Source organism: Alligator mississippiensis, chromosome 3 (assembly GCF_030867095.1).
Source record: "Alligator mississippiensis isolate rAllMis1 chromosome 3, rAllMis1, whole genome shotgun sequence".
NCBI lineage: Eukaryota > Metazoa > Chordata > Crocodylia > Alligatoridae > Alligator > Alligator mississippiensis.
In genome coordinates, this window is record NC_081826.1 from 114,877,068 (window position 1) to 114,901,626 (window position 24,559).

Here is a 24,559-nt window from a genome sequence, read left to right on the forward strand (position 1 = left end):
AGGGGGTGAGACTTCTAGTACCAAGATGATGATCAGGGGGCGGGGCACCTGTCAAGGGGTGAGGCTACCCGTGTGGCCCTTGACAGCTCACCAAAAGTTGCTAAGTGGCCCTCCACCTGAAGTAATTGCCTGCCCCTGTTTTTTTTAGTCTGAAGAAGGGAAGACTGAGAGGGGATTTGATAGTAGCTTTTAACTACCTGAAGGGTGGTTCCAAAAAGGATGAAGCTGGACTGTTCTCAGTGGTGACAGATGACAGAACAAGGAGCAACAGTCTCAAGTTGCAGCAAGGGAGGTTTAAGTTGGATATTAGGGGAAAAAAATCTTCTTACGAGGGTGGTGAAGGACTGGAACAAATTACCCAGAGAGGTGGTGGAATCTCCATCCTTGGAGGTTTTTAAGACCTGGATTGACAAAGACCTAGATGGAATCTAGTTGGGAGATGATCCTGCTTTGAGTAGGGGGTTGGATTAGATGACTTCCTGAAATCCTTTCTAATTCTAATTTTCTATGATTCCACACCTTTTATGGTTTTTCAGATAATAGAATTTCTTCTTTATCTCTTCTGCCACAGTCCAGGCTAAGAATTTATCTTTCTCTCCTGAATATTTACAGAGTGTGTTTTAGGCATTTGTCTTCCATGCTCTCCATGTATAGAAGCAAATAATTTATTTCCCTTTTGTTGTTGTTGGTTTTTTAAAAATAAATATACATCTTCTGACAGTAAGTCATCTTTGCCTTCTCTTAGGGACCACAATTCCTCTTCTAACAGTCTCTCATTTCTTCTATATTTGAAAGTTGCTTTCTCTTAACTGTTTCCTTCCTGCACAGAGGGAATCAGTAGTCTGAAAATGGGATCTTTTCCCTCTTTGCTTAGGAACATTATCCCGAATGCATCAGCTGGAATGTTGTGTTCTCCTCTTTCTCCAGTGTAAGCTGCCTCCTACTTTGTGATTTTTCTTTTCCACAGTAAGGACAGAAGCAGTGCTCCATTCACATTGAATCACCAGCATGGCAAGAGTGGTACCTTTGATAGATGCTGAAGGGAGTGCAGGACGTTCACTGGAAGAGCTTTCTCATTGTGACCAGGTTTCTGCAAGTCCTGCTGTCTGTAACCATCTTTACCACCAGAGAAAAGGCTCAAGTTGAAGCTGACTGCTCTATGGGAAAGCATCTGTCAGGTTCCTCCTAGAAGAAAGTTCAAGGGATCTAGTGAAGAGTTTGGGGTTGATCCTTTCAACTGATAACATGGTGAACACAGCCTTTGAATGAAAAGGCCAGGTTGAAGGGGGTCAGGTTGAAATAATTCCTCTCCTCTTTCTCAAGCTTTATAATGAAGCTGAGGAGAGAGATCCCAATTTCTTTTGAATGAGTGGTTTGCTAGGGATGGATGGTACTCACTTTGGCTTTAGAACTGTATAGCCTGCCACTGTTAGTTAAGGACATCCAGAACAAGAGGTCTGGCAGTTATAGAGGGTATCAAGCAGCACCTTCAGCTCTTGGGAAAAATTGCATTTTTCATAGATGAGGCTCCCTGAACTGGGAGCACATACATCCTTTCTGCTTCAGTGGAACCCAGTGGATAGTGACTGTAAACCAGAATCCTCTTTTGTCCAGAGGTCAGATAGTCTCTCTTGCAGTGAAGGCTTGTGAAGTAGAAGAAAGGGATGCTGTTATTGGGGCTGCAGGTAATAATGATTACATGAGGTTTAAGCCTTTGCGATAGGGAGTGACTTCATACTTCAGTGAGTCAAAGAATCTGCTCTAAAGCCAGAGAGGTTGCTTTAATCAATTTACTTAAGGGAAGGTCTTTCAGGGAAGCTTTGAGCTGTGAGGGTGACTCTGTTGCCTTATGGAAATAAGCTGTATTTCTCTGTCATATTGTGGTTATCATCTCTTGCATCAACTACAAGCATACGATTAGCTCAAGAAGCACAAATGTTGAAGACTGTTCCTGTATGCCCATTGATATAATTCACCAGGATAATGAATCGAGAGGGACAGTATTTCCCGGAGCATAGAAGCTGAAGCTAGCAGTATTTGTGCTGGCTTCAAAAGCCTGAAGCAGTCTCTATCAATGCACCTGTTCAGAACAATGGGGAGCGTGATGCTTTCCAGTTGCCAAAGAGTCTTTTGTGAAGGCTTTGCTGTCCTAGAATTTTCTCCTTGACCCATCCTGGCACAAAAATATTCTAACCCTTCTGACCTTCAAGGCATGCCATAAATCTCATCTTTTTTCCTCAGGCAGCTTGAAATGGAGTTACTTGTAGGGACAGTCAATTGCTGCATTTGGAGGAGTGTAGTTTAGTGTTTGCCAGTTTTGCTGGTTATGGAACACATTAACTGAAGTGCATCAGCCATCTTGGAGTGTTATTTTGCATTTTTAGGTTGTGTCACAGGTGTAGAGTATCTGGTCCACCACAGTATGTGTGTGCGTGTGTGTGTGTGTGTGTGTGTGTGTGTGTGTGTGTGTACTTGTGTACTCACATATACAGATGCTTGTAAGCATATGACAGCACTGCATTAAAAATGTGACTGCAGATTGTGTGGATAGCCCAAAATAGCTTGAAACTGGCTTCCTGACTTGTTGGATCGGTTTTGTAATTCCATGCTGCAGTGGCTACCCTTGGGTTATTATTACCCAAGCTAGCTAGGTTAGTGCTAACTTGGAAATGTCTAGATAAGCTGCATGTAGATGTAGCCTAAATTAATAGACTTATTCTCTAAAATTTCTTTTTCCTTTTGTTAACTGATATTAGTACAATCCATTGCTCCTTTTGATTACTTTTTGCATTTTCTGTTTGGTGACATGAATACCTGTAAAGTAGCTATATTTCTCTGGTATATTGATTTAACTGCACTCAGAATTTACTGAGAGATCTTTTAACTTAGAGTGCTTTACTTTATGCCTGGCTAGTTAAAATTTACCATTACCATTTGTGTTCTGTTTACATATGTAAATGTTTTTGATTTCATTACATGACACTCATGTTTCACTGGAATACATACTGCTGCTGGGAGGAGCAGTAATTCTTCCAAAACTATGCTATCTATTACCAGCATCTTCATCAGTCTCCATGTATCTAATCAGGAAGTTGCAGACCAAACCTTTTGTCCAGGCAGTTATCAGTGTGTTATTAATCTCTGGATTCCTTAGAGGATGGATTATACCTGTCTTGCTGCACTTTCCCACTACAAAAAATGCACCTGGCTAATTTGCTTAGCAGTGACTTGCAGAGTAAAATAACAAATTAATCAAAACAGATTTTAAGACCATATGAATAAAGTAAGATTAGAACTAGACTGTAAGACTGTGAATCTATTGGCCTTGCCTAGATAATGCAACCCACTCCACAGTGCTGGACAGGCATTTGGTTCTTCCCAGGGCCCTTGCAAAATTGTAAGGTGGTTTTTCTGTTACAGTTTCTCTGTACCAAAGAAAGGGAAACTGGAATTTATTTCATTATCATTGTTAATTCTCAAACTGCAGTGCCCCTGCTAATGTAACTCTTGGTTGTTTTTTTTTATTATTATTCTGGCCCCCAAGTGTTTGGTTATTTCTTAGCAATTGAGACGTTATTGTACCAGTTATCCAAAGTTATCCAGAGTCATTTTGAACATGTGTATATATTCAATACAGATGGATCACATTATTTATAACAATTATAATTTGTATTGTTACAAATAACATGATTGGTCTGTGTTGTGCTGTTCTCACATCTGAACTTCTCCAGAGTTCAGAGTTCATATCCAGGGTTTTGTTTAGGTTAGTTTATCTGTCTGACTCTTCTTATCTGTCCTTCCCTCCAAAATGTAGCATGTATGTAGTTAGGGAATGTATTTAGCATGTAAGTAGGGAAAAAAAGGAAATAAAATTGAACATAATGAGACATTTAAACTCCATTTGAAAGATTGTGTTAGAAATAACATATGAGCCTTGAAAGCTATTCTTAGAAAGAGAATGTAGGTGCAGTTCAATAATTTTGCCACACAGTGTCACAATTGGACTTTACTTTTATTCTGTGTTTCTTTCTGTTGTAGATGAAGGTATTTACAAAGCTGGTGAACGGTCTGAAATGTTGGGAGCAGTAGAAGTCCAAGAGGATGAAGACACTCGGGTAGAGGTGCCAGTGGATCAGGTATTGTGGGAAGAAGTTCATCTTGTACATTTGGTGTTGTTCAGTTTCCTTCCTCCAGTTTCATTTCCCTGCGTGTTCTTTCAGGGTGCATGCTTTAAGTTCTTTTTCTTTTCTGGAACTCTGCCATGCTCTAAGAGCAGTCTTTGCAATCCCCAAATTTATCCAAATGCTGCCCAATTTTCAGAGAATTGTTACTGTACAAGGAAGATCCAGTCTGTATGATGAGCTGCACTATACTATTTTCAGAATCTGTGCTTCAGACTTTACTTGGGCTTTGTCTACCCTTGAAGTGGTTTGCTGAGTAGGAATACCACTAGAGCTGTTCTGGCAAACCCCTCTATTGGAGATTCACTTAATTTCAGAAGGTATTTTTCTTCCCAGTGATGGGGAACAATGCAGTAGAGGTTGTAACAGATAAACCTGAAATACTAATCAAATATGTGAACATAAGGCTATTATTAATAATAAAAGAAACCCATTTAAAACCACTTTTTCTAATATGTAAGAATTTAGGTAGTAAAGCTTTAAAGCCTTAGGCTTTAGAATACTGTAGAATTAATATTAAATATATTGCAATATATGAATATTTGGTTAGGAAAATAGTAAGGGGGATCTTTGCTATTTCTCCCTCTCTATAAGCAGACAGAATATGGGTGCAGATACACACCATATTTCTACGTGTGTAATTTGCCTTTACATTGATACATACATGGAGCAAACACACCATATACAACCCTACACTGATGCAGGTTCCTCTCCCCCTGGGTAAAGCTACATCTCACAAAGTCAGGAGGATAGGAGAACTCAGAAAGGAGTCTCAGAAAGGAGTAACTATACACCAGCATAAGTTATATTAGCGAATAGGTATTGTGTCCACAGGTCTAGTCAATTTTATCTTATTACAGGCTTCCCCATCATGTAGTAGGGGGCATTGCTGGTTGTCTGTCTGGTCTGGTGACAGATGTAACACATATCAATATAAGAACTGATGTAAATGACGTGGGTGTAAACCTATCATGTGTCTTTTCTCTCTGCCTCACATAGTAGACATTAGAGAAGAGGTAAAGGGTAGGACTATGGAGGCCTGGTGTGTGCCTTAGTCTCAGAAGAGAACTAAGGCACACTATTTGTCTTACTTTAAGGTGTATCCCTAAAGGCTGACTTCCATCCAAACTCTTAAAACAAGAAGTGGATCTAAGAACTTAAACATGCCACCCTCAGTTTAAAAAGCCTATGTGACTGTGAGGTTGCTGATTGGGGTAGCTCCAGGGAGTAACATGTGACAATGGTGATACAACACTGGCTCATATTTACGTCTAAACAATAGGGAATGCATCCAGAAGTTTCTTCCTTCTTCATACTCCCATTTACTTCCCTTTGCAGATGATTGGAAAAATTTTCAGACACTAAATTGTCTACCAGGCCTTGGCCCATCTGGCTGTGATGGATGTTCTTACAGTGGGAAGCTTTGCTAGCCAAGCATCTTTCTTGAAAGTAGATATGTACCCTGATTTAATGTTTGTTTGATGTCACCTGTCACTTTACATTTACTGGAGATGTGATATGAGCTGAGAGTTTGTAACTCACTTATGTTCCTCCTGTGTAGTTTGAATATACTGTAAGAGAAGTTTTGCACCTTTGATTCACTGTTTGTAGACATGAAGCATAAGTAGACATGAACCTGAATTTCACCTCAGTGAACTAGATGCAAAGTCTCTCTCTGTTGCCAAAGGCGGAAACAGTGAAGTTAGCATCAGCTCAGCCTTAAAACAGACTGGCAGCTCTAAGAGAGATTGCTCAATTATAAAGGCCAGACCATTTCACGAGGAAAAGTTTCCCATTACATAAGTTCCTCCCTGTCGTATAAAATCAGCAAGCTTCTCAAAATGGCATTTAGGAAGATTATAGACTTGATATCATGTATTCAAGTGATGCTGTGTTCAAATATAAATGTAACTGAAAAGTTTTCTTTGTTGATTATCGTTAGTGTATAATAATTTATAAATTAAGGACCTTTCTTTTCTTTCTGGTTTTGTTTTTGGCTCCATGGCTGTATACTCAGCAATGGAGCCAGAATATATATGCATGTAAGAGAATGTTATACATACAATGTTTCTGTTGTTTGCTTACAGTTCAAAAAGAAATCCAGACACTTTCCTTAGCTGAAGTGCTAGTAGGGTTACCATATGTCCAGGTTTTCCCAGACATGTTCTCTTTTTGGATCCTCTGATCTCTGTCCAGGCGTTTAAAAAAAAAAAAAAAAAAAGATCAAATGTCCTAGATTTTGCTCAGCTCAGCTGTGTGAGGGGGGTAGGTGCCTGCCAGCACTGGGAAAAACTGTCCAGGTGCTGGGGCTGCAGCTGAGCTGGGAAGGGACAGGGAAGGGGTAGCAGGAAGCTGCGTGGCCCCCCAGCAGCAGAGGAGATGTCCCCAGGTTTGGTTTAGCTTCTCTGCAGCAGCATCTGATCACCATGGGTTGTATGTGCAACTTGTGGAAGGGGCTGGGTTGTAGGCAGCAGCCCACTGTGGGGGAAAAAGATTGCAGGGGCAGGGCTGCCAGGAGACAGAGGGAGCAGGGGGCCGTGGCTTGGAAGTGAGGGGGGGGGAGGGGACTATGGGTCAGGAGTGCTGGGCAGAGAGCTGCTGGTTGGGAGTGAGGGGTACCAGCAGGGACTGGGCAGGGGAGGAAGGACAGTGGTTTGGGAGTGAGGGGCACCAGTATGGCCCAGGGGGCAGGGTACTGCAGGTTGGGAGTGAGGGGCACTGGTATGGCCAGGGGTATCTAGGGTGGGAGTGAGGGGTAGCAAAAGGGTTGGGAGAACATGGGGGGGGCTGTGGCTTGGAAGTGAGGGGCAATAGAATGGGCAGGGCCAGGGCACCGGCATATCACTGCCCCTCACAATCATATACTGCCCCCTTCCCCCTATGCGTGCATGACAGGTGTCCTCTTTTTTGGAACTGGAAATATGGTAACACTAGAGGTCTGTGATATTTGATGCTTAGCAGAAAGATTCTAGTCCTGTTTTATATGCGTGTATGGCTTATTATTGAGATGAATAGATTCTCCAGAGATAAGGTTGCAACCAAAGCCCTATTATAAAACTGACTCCCTCTTTTCATAAAGTGCCTCCTCCCCTACCAAAAAAGATTTTCAAACTTGAAAAATGCTCAAACTTGCAAATGTTTCATATTAATTTCCATTGACTGTAGAGCACTTTCTGAAAACTGTGAGTAGTTTTAATACTTTCATACTTCAGAGTGACTTCTTGAAGTTTGCAAATTTTTCAAAGTCTCATTGTCCCCATGTGTGCCCAAGAGATCATACTAGACCACAACATCTGAAATTCAGTTACAGGTTAACATAGACACAGACATGGACATTATTTAAAAATGAGACCTGACTCTCTGCCAGAGCAGCAGATGGAGACAAAATATTGTTGTTGATCAGTGTACTAGCTGGTTATTTCTCATGTGCAAGGGAAAATGACAGAATCTGGTAAAATGATTTTTCATTCCCTAACAAACTGGCCTCTTGATTTTGAGCAATGTCATCGACCTTTGCTGGCCTATGGGCGACAACACTGAGTAAGTAAGAGGTTGTAGGCAGCATTGGGTTTTACTTTCCCTGTCAACCTGAAGAAACATGTATCCACAGAAAGCAAAATTTTTTGAGGCTGAGAGCATTGTTGCCATAAGCCACATGTTGGAGACACTGGTCTACAGGAAAATGCAGACATCCATCTTCCACATTACATGACTGAGTTTTAAAGCCTAATTTTTTTTCAGTGGTACTAAATTGCACAGCTTCCGCTAACTGTGGTTCAGCTGTAGTTGGGTGCTGAGTGCCTAAGAAAATCAGGATCTAAGGACATTTTTACATGTGCTCTGGGATGCAGTGCAGGGTGTTTTAATAGGCAAGCTGTACTAATTAAAAGCACCCGTGCATCATGTATCAGCATCTCCGCGCTGAAAAAATGGCAGCAGGGCACTTTGAACTAAAGCACATTGAACGTGTTTTATTTAAAAGCGCCCTGCCGGCATTTTTTCAGCCCAGGGATGCTGATACATGTGACAGAAGGCTGCTGGAGTGCATCAATTTTCATGCTCCAGCAGATTCCCTGCACGTCTATAAGAGCCCTAAATGTCTAGATACTGAAATCAGTTTAACAAAATGACATAAAAAACTTCCCGGTTTGGTCAGAATTTAAAGTTGCTGTGCTATGAGCATAAACACGTTTTTGTACTCTGTAACAATCAGACGTTTACTCTGTGGGAGGTGTAAGACTGATGAGCCCTTAACTATTCATTTACTTGCTTTTAAGTCTTTAGGTTTTATAAATGATGTGATAGGTAAATATGCTGTTGTCACTTAGCAACCCTAAGTGGTACTGGAACAAAATGTTTTGCTTTTCGAATATATGCAACTTATCTATAGCACATTATTCATTGGACGATAGTAGTAGTAGTAGTAGTTATGTCTGAAAGGTGTTTGTTGCCTCAAAGTTAAGTGATGCTAACGTTGTATTCAAGAGATGTATTTTTGCCAATATTTGTGACAATTAGGATTTTGTTTTTTACCTCATTAGTGGTCTATTGTGACCATTACCTGAGTAAACCTTTCCAAATGGTTTGAGTGAAACAAAATTATGTCTGGCATTAAAGTGCACTACACCTGTTATTTAAAAGTGCATTTTCCCTATGTAACATAATTTCTACCTTTAAAGTTTTTCTGACATTGCACTTTGTAATGTGTTAATGACAGTCATGCACAGACATATTGCGAGGTTACGTTAGCACTCTTAAAAGAAAGGAAGTCAGATGCTTTGGTGTAAAAAAGCCTTCCTGATTTACTGCTTTTGAATGATGGTGGCATTTGGTTATGTAGTTCTTAGTAACTAGTAGCATGAGAAAGGTAATCAGAATCTACCCTTGTTTTTAAATTCTCAGTTCTGGTTAGCATTCAGAATAACCATACTTTCTGAATGTAACCAAAATTTACCTCTACTCCACATTAAATTGATGCTAGATCAGCATTAACCCACTTAGAAATCAGAGACCAGCTCCTCCACCCATGAAAATTGATGTAGAACCATTAACTATCAGTGGCTCTAAGCTTTTGCACTTATTCAGAATATGGCCCCAGGCATCTGTATTTTGTGGCCCCCAGGGTTTCATTGACAACTAGTATGGATGCAGAATTAAGCTCAGAAAAAGGGAGGCCTGATTTGAAAGATGGACCTTTTAATTTCTGTAATCTTAAAGTGGTGAACTGCAAAAAAGTTGTCTATGCTTAAAAAGATTATGCTTACCCAATTTAAAGATTTCTGTACTACTCACAGTACATCTTTCCTCTTTCTTGTAATTATAACAAAGGAAAAACTCCTTACTATTAGCTGTTTTGACTCCAGGGAGCAGGACACAAGAGAACAGTCATTCACCCCTTTGCTTCTTACTCATCAGTTCTTTCACCCTTAAGGAATATTATTCAGTCCTCTTTCTACCCCCCTCTATGGTTTTGGGGAGATTTTGGTCCTTGTTAGAGGTGCTGGATTGACAGCTCTAGACATTCACTTTTTCTCACACTTGGGGAAAGTGGCTGTGAAACCTTTTCCATACTGCTGTCAATACTTCTGAATTCTTACCAGGAAGAATCAACTCAAGTATAGTTATGTAGAGTGTAGTTGTCACTAGGCTGGTTTGGTCCTTGACATTTGCTGAGACTGCCATTAATTGTACTAGGTGTGCTAGTAGATTTTCTTGTGGTTTGAATTTTTTTGATTGGATACTTGTTGGCTGGGAAAACAAACACTACCACAAAGTCATCTCACTGCAGAGCTATCTGGTGGTATTCATGTTGAGCTACTCTTAGTCACAGCTGACTGCTGGCCTCCAACTGAAATGCTGAGGTAGCCTTTTTCATCCTTATGTGCTGAGGGACATGAGTTTTACTCTGCTTGTTCTTGGATTTGCCAAGCACTGCTGTGAGACTGCATTGGCTGTGATGCACACTAGCCAGTAAAATTCTTGCTCTTGGCTTCATTTAGGCTTGGAGAAGTATAGTTGAACAATTGGCACTCTGGATTTGAAGTGCATCACATCCTTAGGGAATCTCTGCATAGCGTGTGGAGATGCTTAAATCTCTTAATGGTGGATTGTATCCATTTATTGGAACTGCTTCTGCTAGGTGAAAGAGTTGGCACCTTTCCTAAAATGGGCTTGATATTTCCAGTTGCAATGGATCTGTAATGTTTCTTTGTAAGCCAGACATTGCTTCTAAGCCCATTGGGCTCTTCCCCGATGCAAGAGTCTATTTGCCCAAATCCAGTTGCAGGATGAGGGCTCTAGCCTGCGAAAAAATTTGGGTCCTGAAGTTTGGGTATCAAGATATTGTATTGTGCTGCAGCATTTGGATGGAGTGGTCTTACATAATGGACACAGCATGGTTTCACAGCGGTGCAGGATCATCATAACATAATGTGAATGACTCAGCATCTGAGAAATCAGTTTGTTTGACAAAAACTTAGTAGGAACACTATACCCTGGTAATTTGGACAATTCGATCTAATTGCTAGTAGCAGATGAAAGCTAAGTGAGCAGATACAGAAGAGACCTCAAAGGTGATTGTGGGAAGCATGAGTGCTCCAAGGCTGGGAACAGAATTAGCCAAGAAAGCAGCTATGCAATACGACAATGTGTTCGTTGGTACTCCCTGTATTATCACAACTACAACTAACTTCTGAAAATGAACCTAGTGCTTTGTGTTGAGACATAATAGACCATGTTCACAGCTGGCTTAAATCAGCATAGCTGTATTAGCTTTCACAGAGCTATTCTGATGTACTCCAACTCAGAATATGGATTGTAATATCTTCCATACTTAATAGATACTCAGGTGAACTTGTACCTGTGTCAGAGCTCAGATAATTCAATGGAAAGGCTCCTGTTCCCTCTAGTGGGATTTGGAACAGGTCCTGATACTGTGAACACTTACACAAGTGCTTAAATTTACTACTGTTTTTAAGTCACCAGGATTGTTCATATGGATAAAATTAAGAATATGCAGTGTTTGCAGGATTTGGGCCACAAATCTCTCTCTCTCTCTTTAGCAGATGGCCACTAATTTTTATTAGGTATGTCTGTTTCCCAAGTTCATGCCTGACCCTGTATCATTTATGAATGATGAGCAGTAGGCATTAAAACAATTGACCCAAATTAATGTAAACCTAGAATTTTAAAGGTACCATAGCATGTGTTTGACTCAGAGCATACTGTCTTGGGTAATATTAGAGCCCAATGTATCAATTCAAACTCTCCCTTTCATGCCAGTAGAGAATATCAAATTTTATTTTGATATAAGGAACAGTGTGGGACTGGGCAACTTGACCTTCAGTTTTCTGCCTACAATCAACTTGTGTCCCCATTGTACATAAGAGATCTGCTTTGTGGTGTTCTTTACCTTTTAAATGCATTTATATCTTTGCACGCAACTTAGGCCAGCTTACATGCACAGTGTATAAAAATAAAAAGCCTTTTCCTGTGGGGATGACTCTGACTTAAATGTGCACTGGCAACATCCTTAATTATGTAATGCCATCTTGAAAGATCCAAATGAACAGTGCTTTTCAATTATTTGCTGTAGAAATGACTTGTGTATACTTTTGACTTTGGTAGTAACAGTAAATGTTGCAGTGTACTTAGGATATCTTTAGAGCTTAGGAACCTTTCAACCACATTCAAAATATTCACATTGATGAGATTTATTTTACTAATCTTGTTTTACATCAGTACAGTTTTCTAACAGCGTAGAGTTCAAATGGTCAGGCTAACATAAATGAGACCTGAATGTTAGCTTTGGAAAGTATTTGAGAAGATGCACTGGTGTCCAGTAATTTTCTAGGCAGATGTCAAGATGTTGCTTTAACTTCTAAACTGCTAAATAATTTTAACCTCTGGATAGAATAGAGTAGGATCATTTAGGTAGATGCCCCCTCTCTTCATATGATACTGCTGCAGGTATGACCATTAGATGCCCTCAAGCAGAAGCAGGAATGCATGTTTTCAGTGAGCCAGCTTGACTCCTAGGTTTTGTTTCTCACTGCTTGGTGTGCCAGAACCCAGACTTGTTAGTTTTCTGAGTGCATTGCAAAAGCCAACTTTTTCATGAGATTTTGGGTTGATGTGAGAATGTAGGGACAGCTGGGGAGGATGTAGGGAGCAGGGCAGAGTGAGTGGATTTGCATCTTCCTTTTAAGGCAGTCTAACTGATGAATTTCATACTGGAACATGAGGAAAACTGAACTGTTGTGCTGATTATTTTATATCTTTAACCCTACACTTGAAATAGTGTAAGATGCCTACAACATGCCATACGTGACAGGTAACATGAAAGGAAAAATATGCAATATGAAAAGTTATTTTAATAAGTAATTCACAAGGGACAGAATAGCAGGGAACTTCTAAGAATTAACTCAGGACTGAAGATTCTCCGTTATCTGGCAATACTGGCAATTACAATATCTGGTTCAAGTCCATGGTTACATGCTGGGCTTCTCAAGATATGTATAAAGGCTTGTGTTTGTTTTTATGTTAATAATAATAGGGCCAATTTGATGCTACCAGATGAAAATAAGTCACGAAAATTTTAATAAGGATCACATTAAGATCATTGTGCTTAAAAAGCTATTGCCTGAGCTTTTGCAGTAACTCTAGTAACTGTGATTCTGTGGTTTATTGCAATAAAATAGCACATCCTATTTGATACTGTGTTGATGGAATATAATGCAGTATAATTTTCTTATGTTGCCACATAAGTGTCAAAATGAAGGGGAGAAATTTAATCAGGAGACACTAATCACCTGCCAGTATTTTTACAATGGCTTTTACTTGCACCTTAAGGGTACCTGGCTTTCTTTGGGAATGTTAGTTTCATTCTCAGCAGCCAGGGGAACAGGTTATCATAGACTTTTGCAGCTGGTATTTGCTTATCCAAACAACCCACCAATAGTTCAAGATGTTGCTTTCTTGCCTTTTTACGCCCTGCCTATAGTAGGGGCATTTTTGGGAAATGTTTTACTGTTGCTCAGAATGACTATAGCCAAGGGGTGTGTGGGTATACACTCAAACACAGAAAGGAAGAGGGAAAAGAGGACTTTGCTTTTGAATGAGTGGTATTGGATGTAGTGCTGTGGTGGTGAAAGAGTGTAAGGTAACTTCCTCATAGGTAAAAGGACACAGTGTACTATTCCACCAAATTAGTGTTCTTGCAGTGACTCAGGTTGCCTGTTCTCCAAGCTTGCACAACCAAATTGCAAATGTCAAATGATATTTCACAACCAGAAACATCTTTCAATGAATAGTGAGAGTATGTTTGAAGGGAAGATTTATTTGACTAGTAGAAAATCCAGTTTATTGCAATCAAATTAATGTGTCAGACATCAGGCCCAGATGGGGGCCTGCCACTGGGACTTATACTCCAGCCCCAATTTCTTCTACCTCTTCTCTCTCCCTACTTCTCTGTTTGCCTGAGAGAGGAAGTTGGAGCTGGAGGACCTAACCCTGGCATTGGTGAGGACCTTAGGAGTTGGGAGGGGAATAGGAGGGGAGGGTAGTCAGGGTTGGATGGTAAGCTTGGCTCTGGGTCTAGCAAGAAGTGAGGAATCCCAGCAGAGTCTAGTAGTACCTCAGGACCCAGAGTGGGACCTGGAAGCCATACAGCTCACAGGCTGTCCACCTGCACTCCCTCCATCTTCCATGGAGATGAAACAAAAAAATGAAATATTTCATAATAGTACCTCATTAAAAAGGTACCATTTTGGAGCCCTTCATGCACTTTGGGAATATTTCAAAAGGCTTGTAAGTGGTACAGCTGGCCCTTTGAAACAATTCAATTGTTATGTCTATCCACAGCCTATGTACATACTATATTACAGCACATTATTTTTGATTACAGATGCTTGCCAGTGTATAATACTGTTCTTGCTTTCATCAGAGGCCAGCAGAAACTGTAGATGAGGAAGAAAATGACCACCAGGAAGAAGAGAAAGATGAGGGAAAGGAAACATATGGAGAGATGAATGGAGAGGAAAGTTGGGAGGCTGATAATGAAAGGAATGGGCTGAAAGAAAATGAAGAGGAAGTAAATGGGCATTATGAAGAAGAGGAGGGAGAAGAGGAGGAGGTTGGCTCAAAGGAGGAAGATGAGACAACCTCCTTAAATGGCAAAACAAATGCAGAGAATGGTGAAACAATGGAACAGCTTAATTGTCACAATGAAGAGGAAGCAAAAATACAAGAGGAATTGGACCGTCAAAGCCAGGTAACAGTTAATCCTTTCAAACTTTTTTACAATTACGCTATTACCTCTTCATTCCAGCACTAGGTTTCTGGGCCTTGAGTTGAGGCCCATGGAACTTCATTTTGGAGGAACAATGTGCTCCAGGGTGGGAGGGATGCTTTAATTAGAGTGGCCGCGAGGGCTGCTCTAAGGTGCTGGCAGTGTTATGTGTTTTCAGTGTGCTGCACTTCAAAATGGTGGTAACGGTGCTTTACCTAAGGCTCATTTAACAAGCTTTAGTTAAATTGCCCCTGCCATCATTTTGAAGCGCACGGATGCTGAATACATGTGAAGCAGAGGCTGCTGGAGCGTGCTAATTAGCAGAGTTGATTAATTGAGTCTGCTCTGATTCTTCTAATTAGCATGCATTGGAGTACATGTTCAGCATGTGTATAGGTATCTCTAGAGCCTACCCTGCAATCTTATGAGCAGTGATTTCAGAATTCATTCTCCATCTGGAAAGTATGTAATGTATCTGTTGCTCCATCCCGTGGTCCAGTCTGCTGGCCCTGCTTCCATGACTAGGCAGAAATTTGGATGTGTAGAACATTTTCACTCTCAAGAGCTAAGTTCTTGTATGGTTTGATACTTCATTGTTCCCTTGGTCAGAGCAGAGACACAATGTGATGTTGCCCGTTCATGCCTACTAGTTTACAGAACTGTAATACTTTTTTTGGTTGGATGAGTCACCATGCACAGAAGTTGCATTAAAAAATATTGCTACTGTTATTTGGGTCAGCATAACTGATTTCTTTTGTTTGGTCGGTTTGAAAGAGATAGTTAACTAAGGCTCTTACAGGCAAGGGACTCTCTTTAAAAACACAAGTATTGTCCCTGAAGACAAAGAGTGGAGTATCACACTTAGATATGATTGCTGCTGTACTCTTCTGTATGCTAATAAGAAAGGGCCTTCAGCAATAGGAAATGGAAGTGGGAATATCTAGTGTCACAGGAACCATCCCAATGTGCAACTTGATCAGGAAACAGATTTTTTGCAGCTGAAGTGGTAGGTAGGTATAAATATAATATGTTAATATAATGTGTAAAAATACTGCAGTCCCCAGTGCTGAAGTGGGATGGACCACTGCCTGGTTCTGTACCATTAGGAAAAGAACATTTATATACATATACAGTCTCATGAGCCTCAAAATAGCATTTCTTATTTCTGACGTGGACATTTATTCTGTTTCCACTTGTGTGATATGTAAAGTTCATTTTTTCAGTTGAACCACAGAAGGAAAGGCTGTGTACCAATGAAATTAATTCTAACCAGTTCTAGGCTTTATTCTATACTTGACATGATGACATAAAACCTTTTGGAAACACTGAAGTAGTTTTCAGAGCTGCGAGGGTTTATGCTGGAGGTTGGTAAAGTTTTTCAGCAGGGGGGCCAGAATGATCCAGCTCAGGTTGGAGGTGAATGGACATTCGGGCCCAGCCACTGCTCCTCCCCATGGCTCAGCTCCAGTGTGGCATGGCAAAAGCCCTCTCATCTGCCATGTGGAGCAGGCAGAGCTTCCTCTCCACCAGAGCCCCAGGTGACTGGCTGTGGCATGGCACAGGGGGAGACTCCTGTCACTGAATGCTGCCATAGCCATGGCTCCGTGGGCTGAACCCAAAGGCTTTGCAGGCCATATCCAGTTGGGACATAGGCTGCTGACCTCTTTGCAGGCCATATGCAGTTGGGACATAGGCTGCTGACCTCTGATTGATGCTGTCAAGAGAGGTAACACTTTTTGGAGGTCCAGTTTGGAAGGTATGCTTGCTGGTTGGGAATAAACCAGAGACATGCTCTAATTGGGGTAAAAAATCTGCTCCTTTTGCTTTTACATATCCTATTTATTCAAGATAAACAAGACTGTCAGCCTCCATTGTTTTACACCAATTCTAGCATGACATATTTAATGAACTACACATTGGAATGCAATGAAATCTGTTACCCAATAAACTGAAAATATTTATTTGGTTCCTTTTTCTTTAGGCTGATTCTCATTCTGAAAAAACATCAACAAACCCAAGAGTAACTATCACCAGCCCACAAGAAAGTGAAAAAAATGAACAAACCAATGAATATGCTGCTGTGGCATAGACATGAAAAAGGATGTTAGCAGAAAATTAAGGATTGTAATATTTGAAATTGAAAGCATGTTATTATCTGTTATTGATAATTTATAATGTGGAGATAGAGTTGAGTACCACCTATTGAGTCTTGAAATGGTATTGCCATATAGAATGACATAGATAATGAACATGAATGTTTATTAAAAAGAAGATTGAATTATTTTCTCAAGATGTGACTTTCAGATAGATTTTAGGGGAAAATATAGGGGGTTTGTTTAGCAATGCAGTAAATAAATGAACTATTTCTTCTGTGTTATAAGATGATAAATAGTAATAGAATCAACTCTGTGTGGCATTGTTCCAATGTGCTCAAAAAAGCATAAGTTAGACTTCAGAATTTTTCAACAGATTTATCTAGGAAAGATAAATATTTTTGTGACTTTTTAATTTGTGTAACGTTTTTCCTAGATTAATAAGCTGCTAAAAATATTACATGTACTTTGTTTTCAAGTATATGTTTCAGAGAGAATGAATCAGACTCTCTACTCCATGGAATTATACCCGGCTAGAACTGGTGCAGTGCAATGGAGAGTCTTTCCCAATGTTACTGGACAGTGGCTTTCCATTGCATTCAATTTAGGAGCAGTAAGGAAGATTGTATTAATGCAAAGCATGTATTTAGCACTATAAATATATGTTGTACAGTTTAAATTAATGCTACAGCTTGTTTGCTGCTCTGAGAAGCCCTATTGATTTCTCCAGGTGTACCAATGTATAATGATCCACACATGTGGAGAAATTTGCAGGATTTGGGCTGTTGAGGAAGACAGCTTCTCTCAGAAACATATTGATTTATTTGCTTTTCAAAATTTGGTAATGTATCTGGTCAAAATGCTAAATGTATATAATATTATCGGTTAAGAAACCTAAAGAGCAGGTACATAGAAGTGCAGTTAGCTTTGACTAGCTTTATAAAGACTGGATTTTGATTGGTTTGAAATTCAACCAATAAGAAACTAATTTATCACTGAAAACAATAACCCATATCCTCAGTTGGTGTAGATCAGCATAGTGCCATTGAAGTCAGTGGAGCCATATGAGTTTACATACCACTTGAGGATCTTGCTCACCAGTTTTGCACAAAACTCTGTGCTTTAATTTCACCTCTTCTAATTAGCTGGTTCCTGATAGGCTGTGATATCATTTGCATTAGTAAATAAAGCATTCATCTAGAATGTGGTAGCTTTGATGACATTGACTCTATTGCCCCTTTGGAGCCAAGTCTTAACCAATGCTGCCAATAAGTAGGAAGTCATAAGCACAGGGTTATTCTCGGATCTTGTGTATAAATCATTTATTGTACAAAAGCAAGTGGGACTTTTAGGTCTTGCTTAGGAGTAGCTTATTTTATTGCTTATGCTAGAAAACTGTTACTATGAAAGACTTAATGTCATTTTTATTGTTGATAAGAAAATACTAAATTCATGAAAAAATGCAAAAAATGTTTTTGAAAACTGTGTAAAATCACTTATAATTGGAAACCACAAATTTCTCCAGCCACTATTTTTCTTTTAATTTATTGTTTTATGTATTTGATAACACTTTGTAACAGTCTGTCTCATTCTGTAAAAGTCAGTGTCTCCCATACTGAAAATGTTCTTCTCCATATTAGTGGGAACAACAAAATCTTCATCCTTTTTTGTTTTTGTTTTGTTTTTTAAAGACTCTTCTTTACCTTTATTTGAAAGGTAAAACTGAAATTGTTTTTTTAAATTAGTCAGTTATAAAAATTCGACAGTATACCATTAACTTTTATTTAACTTTATTAACTTACTGCATTTCATGAGGAAATATTCAATTTTTAAATACAAATTTCTGTCCTAGTTATCTGCAAAACATCTTTGGATGCTTTTCTATAAAGTTGCAACAGCTTTTTAGAAAACAGGAGCATAAGCATTTTCAGTATGTTATCTCTTGCAGTGACATATAATATCATTACAAATATGAGTGCTGGTACCAGGCACTCTTGTGTTATTTCAAATAGAGAGGTTTAGCTTGCTGGGACACAGGTAGTGCTGATGACTTCCCAGTAAAACTGAAACAAAAAGCATTGCAACTGTGTGTGTGGGGCCCTGACAACAGATTTTCTGCTTGCTTGGTACATGTTTGCTGGCTTATGCAAGTTATGAGTATGCATTATTGTATTAACTTCAAATGCAGAAATTAGAATTTTTAAAAACAGTTTGCTTTTAAGGAGAAAGATTCTAAATTTGATTTTAGATCACAAGCAGCTTGGTCTTTTAACCCAATCTTTGGAGGATTGATTTTAAGTCTGACAACCTAGTCCGACAACCTAGCACAGCCTATACATGTGCTCTAAAGTGTTTCTATTAGAACGCGTTGGAGCAGACAGCTGGAGCGTTCTAATTAGAATGCTCCCGTGTGCTGCAGTGTTGCATGTATTCCCTATCCCACGTTTCAGAATGGCAGTGGGGAGCTTTAACTAAAGCTCGGCAAACAAGCTTTAAGGCACCCATGTGGCCATTTTGAAATGTGGGACACTAAATACATGAGACACTGTGGCGTTTTAATTAGAGTGGCTCCCAAAAGCTGCTTGAATTAAAATGCCCTTCCCCCACCACCCAGAAGCACATGTATTGCCACCCCTAGTGATTACAATGCAAGCAGTCTGATCCTACAGTCTTTGCATTGTACAGAAGTCAAATTCTGTGGGCCTGTTTCTGCGAATGTAGAAGACAATGTGGTGCTCTGATGATATCATAACTATTAGATAGATAAGGCATGTGTGTGTGTGTGTGTGTGTGTGTGTGTGTACCCACATATGTGTGTGTATATATTCTAGCCAGTTCTAGGCTTTATTCTATACTTGACATGGTGACATAAAACCTTTTGTAAACACTGTAGTAATTTTCAGAGCTGTGAGGGTTTATGCTGAAGGTTGATAATGTTTTCCAGCAGGGGGGCCAGAATGACCCAGCTCAGGTATACATACACACACACACATATACATGCACATAAACATATGCACACATATACATATAGTGTAGTTACGGTGTGTAAATACAGAGTAAATACAAATATATAGTGTAGTTAGGTATATGTATAATGTATTTACATATTATAATATTTGAAAATGACTTAACATTGTGTATTTTCATTTTTGGATGTTTGTCCTGAGACACCATGCTGAGGCTTAATGGTGATCCCCTGTCTTCTGACACATGGGTCCGTTTTTAAGGTATTTCAGTTTAGGCACCATAAATGTATGTACCCAAAATTGCTGTTCCATTTGAAAATCTTGGCTTTTAGGAGAGGAAGCATTTTCTCAGGATTATAGTACACAAATTAAGAATGGACTTGTTTATATATGTGTTCTTCACCATTGGCATTCAACCAGTAATAAGAGTAACTTTATCTCTTCACTGGTGCTATCCAAGGAAATTATCAAAATCCCTGTACATCTTTCTAATTTGTAAACATTTTGTGGAGTTATAGTGGGAGATTAAGTTTCCAGTTCAGCAGCTCACTTAAGCATATGCTTAAATCCCCTCAGATTACAGCAGACACTTATAATTAAACTCAGACCTAAATGCTTTGATGAAGTAGGTGCAAAATCAAATTACAATATATCTCAAGTGAAGTGAAGACAAAAGTGAAGAAATTGTTTTAAAAAATCCCATCTAAAATAGGAGTAAGTAATTTAGCAGATAATAAATCACTCCAAAATATCAGAAGGTACAAAACAGAGTGTTGCCTATTGGTATTTTGAATAACTGTCTTAGAGTTATATTAAAGTAACGTTTAAAGATTACCTAAAACTAAATAAAATATCTTAAGGAAGAATAGATTTGCTAAAATTATTTTATTATAAAGCAGCTTATTTTTTAAACCACAAATGCAATAATTCACAAGAGGACTTGTGATTTACTCTTACAGCTGAGTTGTACGCACAGCTAAGCTGTACTAGAATATCCCATTATTTTTGTTACCCACTGCCTCACCCTGATTTGTTCCATCCACTTATGTCCTGATGTTTAGATTATAAGCTTCATGAGGAAGAGACTGCCATTTACTGTATGTGTGTCTGCTGTGGAGGGCAACAGCAATAGTAATAACAGGAGCAATTCCCCAGGGTAAATATTCCTAGAAAACATAATTCTGTGTGGTCAAAACTCTTCCCTTTACCTTTTAGCCAAAAACACTCTGGACATGCCAGTATACAGTAAGCCATTCACTTACTTAAGGATTGCTATTTATGGATCTGTGTGTGTGTGTGTGTGTGTGTGTGTGTGTGTGTGTGTGTGTGTGTGTGTGTGTGTGTGGGGGGTGTGGGGGCTGTGTGAAAACGTGGACAATGCATGCAGGTAAAGTTTTGTACCTTTTTACGATAGGTAGGATATTACTGGCTTCTCGTGATATCTTATATTTATAATGCAGGACACCCTTACAACCAGTAATATCCTACCCACTGAAAAGAGACTACATGTGTTTTCTTAAGTAAAACATATTCTTAAGCATTTTGCTGCACTAAGGTAGAACATTTAAAACACTTATCTGGATGCTGGTAAGAACAGCAGCCTACAACTAGCAGTAAATCTGCCAGGAGCTGAGGAGCTCAGAAAAAAATAAAGCGATTAGTTTGGAATATTCAGGGAAGAGATCAGCCCCTCTGCACAGAGCAGGGGGTGGGCAGTACTGACTGGGTCACAAGGGGTGGCCCACTGTCAGTAGAAGGTTGCCAATTCCTGATATACTTCATCAGATGCCGTCAGATACCATCTGAAGAAGTACGTTGTTAAGTATGAAAGGTCATGTCTCCCTCAGTCAGTCAGTCTCTAAGGGCTTTTTTACACATGCTCCGGGAGGTTGGAGTGGGTGGTGCTTTAATTAGTGAATCATGCTAATTAAAAGCACCCGATCATCACGTGTATCCCCACACTGAAAAATGGTTGCGGGGTGCTCTGCACTAAAGCTTATCCAAGCTTTAGTTCAAAGCACTCCATGCCATTTTGCAGCGCAGAGATGCTGATACACGTGACGCTAGAGTCTACTGGAGCATGTTCATTTCTGCGCTTCAGCAGACTCGATTAATTGAGTCTGCTCTGATGCTCTGGATTTCCAGCACATTGAAACAGGCTCCCTGCATGTGTATAGGAGTCCTAAGATCTTCCCCCATTCTGCCTTCAAACTAACACAGCTCTCTGCTCAAGGAAGAATATAGAAATCTTTCCTTCTAGCTACAACATAATGGCTATCTAAATCAGAACATGCCATTAAATCATAGGGATGATGCACATATTACCTTCATTAGCATATAATACCAGCATTCAAGTGTTGCCTGCAGATGTCTACATTTCATGAAAAACAGCAAAATACAAATATGCATATAGACGATAAAAGGCAGTTACCTGTGTTAGTCTGAAGTCAGCAGGGTAGGGAAGCACCTTAGATACCAACTAGTTCAGAGGCATACACTTTTGTAGATGAGACTCCTTTACCAGATGCTCTGGCAAAGGAGGCTGCCACCTATGAAAACTTATGTTCTATATACCAGTCAATATACATTATGATTATACTGTGATTATAATATTTCCATGAAAAAAGAAAGTGAAGTCCTAGCCCCACTGAAGACATTGTTAGAATTGCTGTTGGCTTCACTAGAGCCAAAGTTGCAGTCAGTATATATGATTCATGAGCCCACTCAACCACAAATTCAGAAGGTGCCCACTGCCCATATGGTCCCTAGTTTGGCATAAATGAGAGAGGTTCACGCCTTATAATATATATCGATTACATGCTGTTTCATTATGGTGATTTGCTTATTTGTTTTAGTGGGCAGTTAAAGGCACTATCATTATTCTTCCTGTTCACATTAGTTAATCTTTGTGAGCATTAGCGATTCTTAGTTGGAAAATAGAACATGAACCTTTTCTCAAGAATCTCACCTGTATGCACCCTTAGTCCTGCACAAGTAATTGGTAACTCAGAGTGAGGGAAAGGGAGATCAAGCTCTTAATTTGAGCTGCCTACTTGGAATATTATTTCAAGATATTTGTGTTTTCCAAACTCTGAAGTGAAACAAAAGAAAATGCTCCCCAAGATGAAAACCCTCTCCTTACTATCAAGCCAAAGTAGCTGGTCTGGGCATTGATTCCTTCCACTTGCCTCATTCTCAGCTTCCATGCTAGTGATACACCTATATGGGATGCTCATGCAGAACTAGGCCACGGGCTGCACAGATAATTATAGGTACTTTTCAACATTATTTTCTCTTTCCCCCACTCTTCCTGTTCAAAATGAGTGATATCAGCAACAGCTCACAAAGAAACAACCTAAAGAAGAAGGCTAAGTTTCCCCTCACAGGCTAGCCCAACGATATGCTTGGTAGCAAACTATGGTAGCTGGAAGAATTCAGTAATAATTGCAGTGGTGTCAAAGGCATGGCTCAACATATCCAAACCATAATTTCCAGCTGGAATCTACCTGATTTCCTTTCTGTCCAAAGAGGAGAAATAAAAGGAACTTTGGCAGTTATCCTGTCACAGCCCTTGCCACAAACTCATATGGTTACATTATTTTTTTTAAAAACAAACATTAAATAAAATATACTTTGCAAACCTACTATGTAAATCAAACACTATATTGTAAAATGATAGAATGCTTTTGGTAACAAAACACCTATTTATTTATAAAGAGAAATCTATGCCTTCATTCATCTCTGTGTGTTTTTTTCCCTTTTCTTGTTGTAAACCTAGCATTTTGAAAGAAACTTTAAAAGTAAAAAGATTGACTTCTATAAGTCTTATCAGATTTTAGCAGATGAAAGAAACCAGAAAGATGCCTGTATATAAACCCTTTCTCTGTGTGTGTTATCAGTGAATTCTGACTCATTGCAGTCAATTGGATTACTTTTGGGAATTGTGTTCATAAGTGTGGATCCTTAGTGGAGGTAGCCTACTGAAGACTGGATTTGGGAGAGTGAAAACTGACAGGGATGCAGTAAGTAAGAGCAGTGACCTTATAAATCGAGAAATAATTTTCCTTTCATTGACCTTTGGCACAAATAGTTTAGCAGTAGTTTAAGTCTACCGACTCAGACCTTTAGAATCAAGTCAAGTCATCATGACACCGAGAGGTCAAAGTTCCAACAAAAGGCTTGTAAAATTCTAAGAAAATTACATCTCTAAAAAAAGATTACATGATTTTCAACTCTTAGTAGAATAGAGAGATTTCTTGCTCTTCTCCCAGTCTGTATAATACATAATATAAGGGGAGTTCAGCTTTCAAATATGAAAACAAATGTTATTCCTCTTTCACAAGCAGTTCCACTTTGCAGAAATTTGTAAATGATTGGAAGTTAATACCTTCAGCTTTATACAAAAATTGTACAGTGATAAATCCTGATAGTATAGCAAAAGAACTGACCTTTCACTGTTGCTTTTAAAATCACATTTTTTTAAATTGTCACATGAAGTAAGCATTGCCTACATTATATCCATAGCTGAGTAAGATGATCCAGTCACAACATTGTCTTCTGATTCAGTTAAAGCATGGTTAACATTTGGACTATGGTAGGATCTGGTTGTGTTGTAGGCTATGGTTTACGTTGATTATGGGGATACAACTGAGTCCCATTCCCACTTTTCATTTTGACCCTTTTGCAACCCCATCACCTGACTTGGCTTGGTTGTAGCACATATAGTTCAATATGTGCCTATCACAGGATGAGCTGAATCTGGTTAGGGCTTTGATTTTCTTTGTGAAGCAGGTAACTGAAGACTGTAAGCAAGGGTGAGGGAAGGATTCTAAAACCCTTCTGCTTGGCTGGAGACAGACTTTAGGGAGGGTTTTGGGTAGGGAGAATGATCTGTGTGAGCAAGAGCTTGTTGGCAAAGCTGTCTAGGGAGAAGCTGAAGATACATGTTCTAGGGTGAGGATTAAGCCCTGGGAAACAAACAAATCAATGTAGAAGACAGCCCCTAAGGGAGAACAGTGATGGAGGAAGCTG

At 39.5% G+C, this 24,559-nt stretch overlaps 1 protein-coding gene across 4 annotated transcripts in view; it reads left to right on the forward strand.

Moving 5' to 3' along the window:
• The window catches only part of DCDC2 (doublecortin domain containing 2), a 95,109-nt gene extending 71,847 nt beyond the window's left edge, over positions 1-23,262 (forward strand). For all 4 annotated transcript variants that reach the window (XM_019490429.2, XM_019490431.2, XM_019490430.2 and 1 more), the window contains 3 exons: positions 4,039-4,136; positions 14,125-14,451; positions 16,451-23,262. In XM_019490429.2, the coding sequence (XP_019345974.1) occupies positions 4,039-4,136; positions 14,125-14,451; positions 16,451-16,558 (533 nt within the window). In that variant the 3' untranslated portion in view covers positions 16,559-23,262. The remainder of the gene's footprint in view (positions 1-4,038; positions 4,137-14,124; positions 14,452-16,450) is intronic.
• The last annotated feature ends 1,297 nt before the right edge of the window (positions 23,263-24,559 follow it).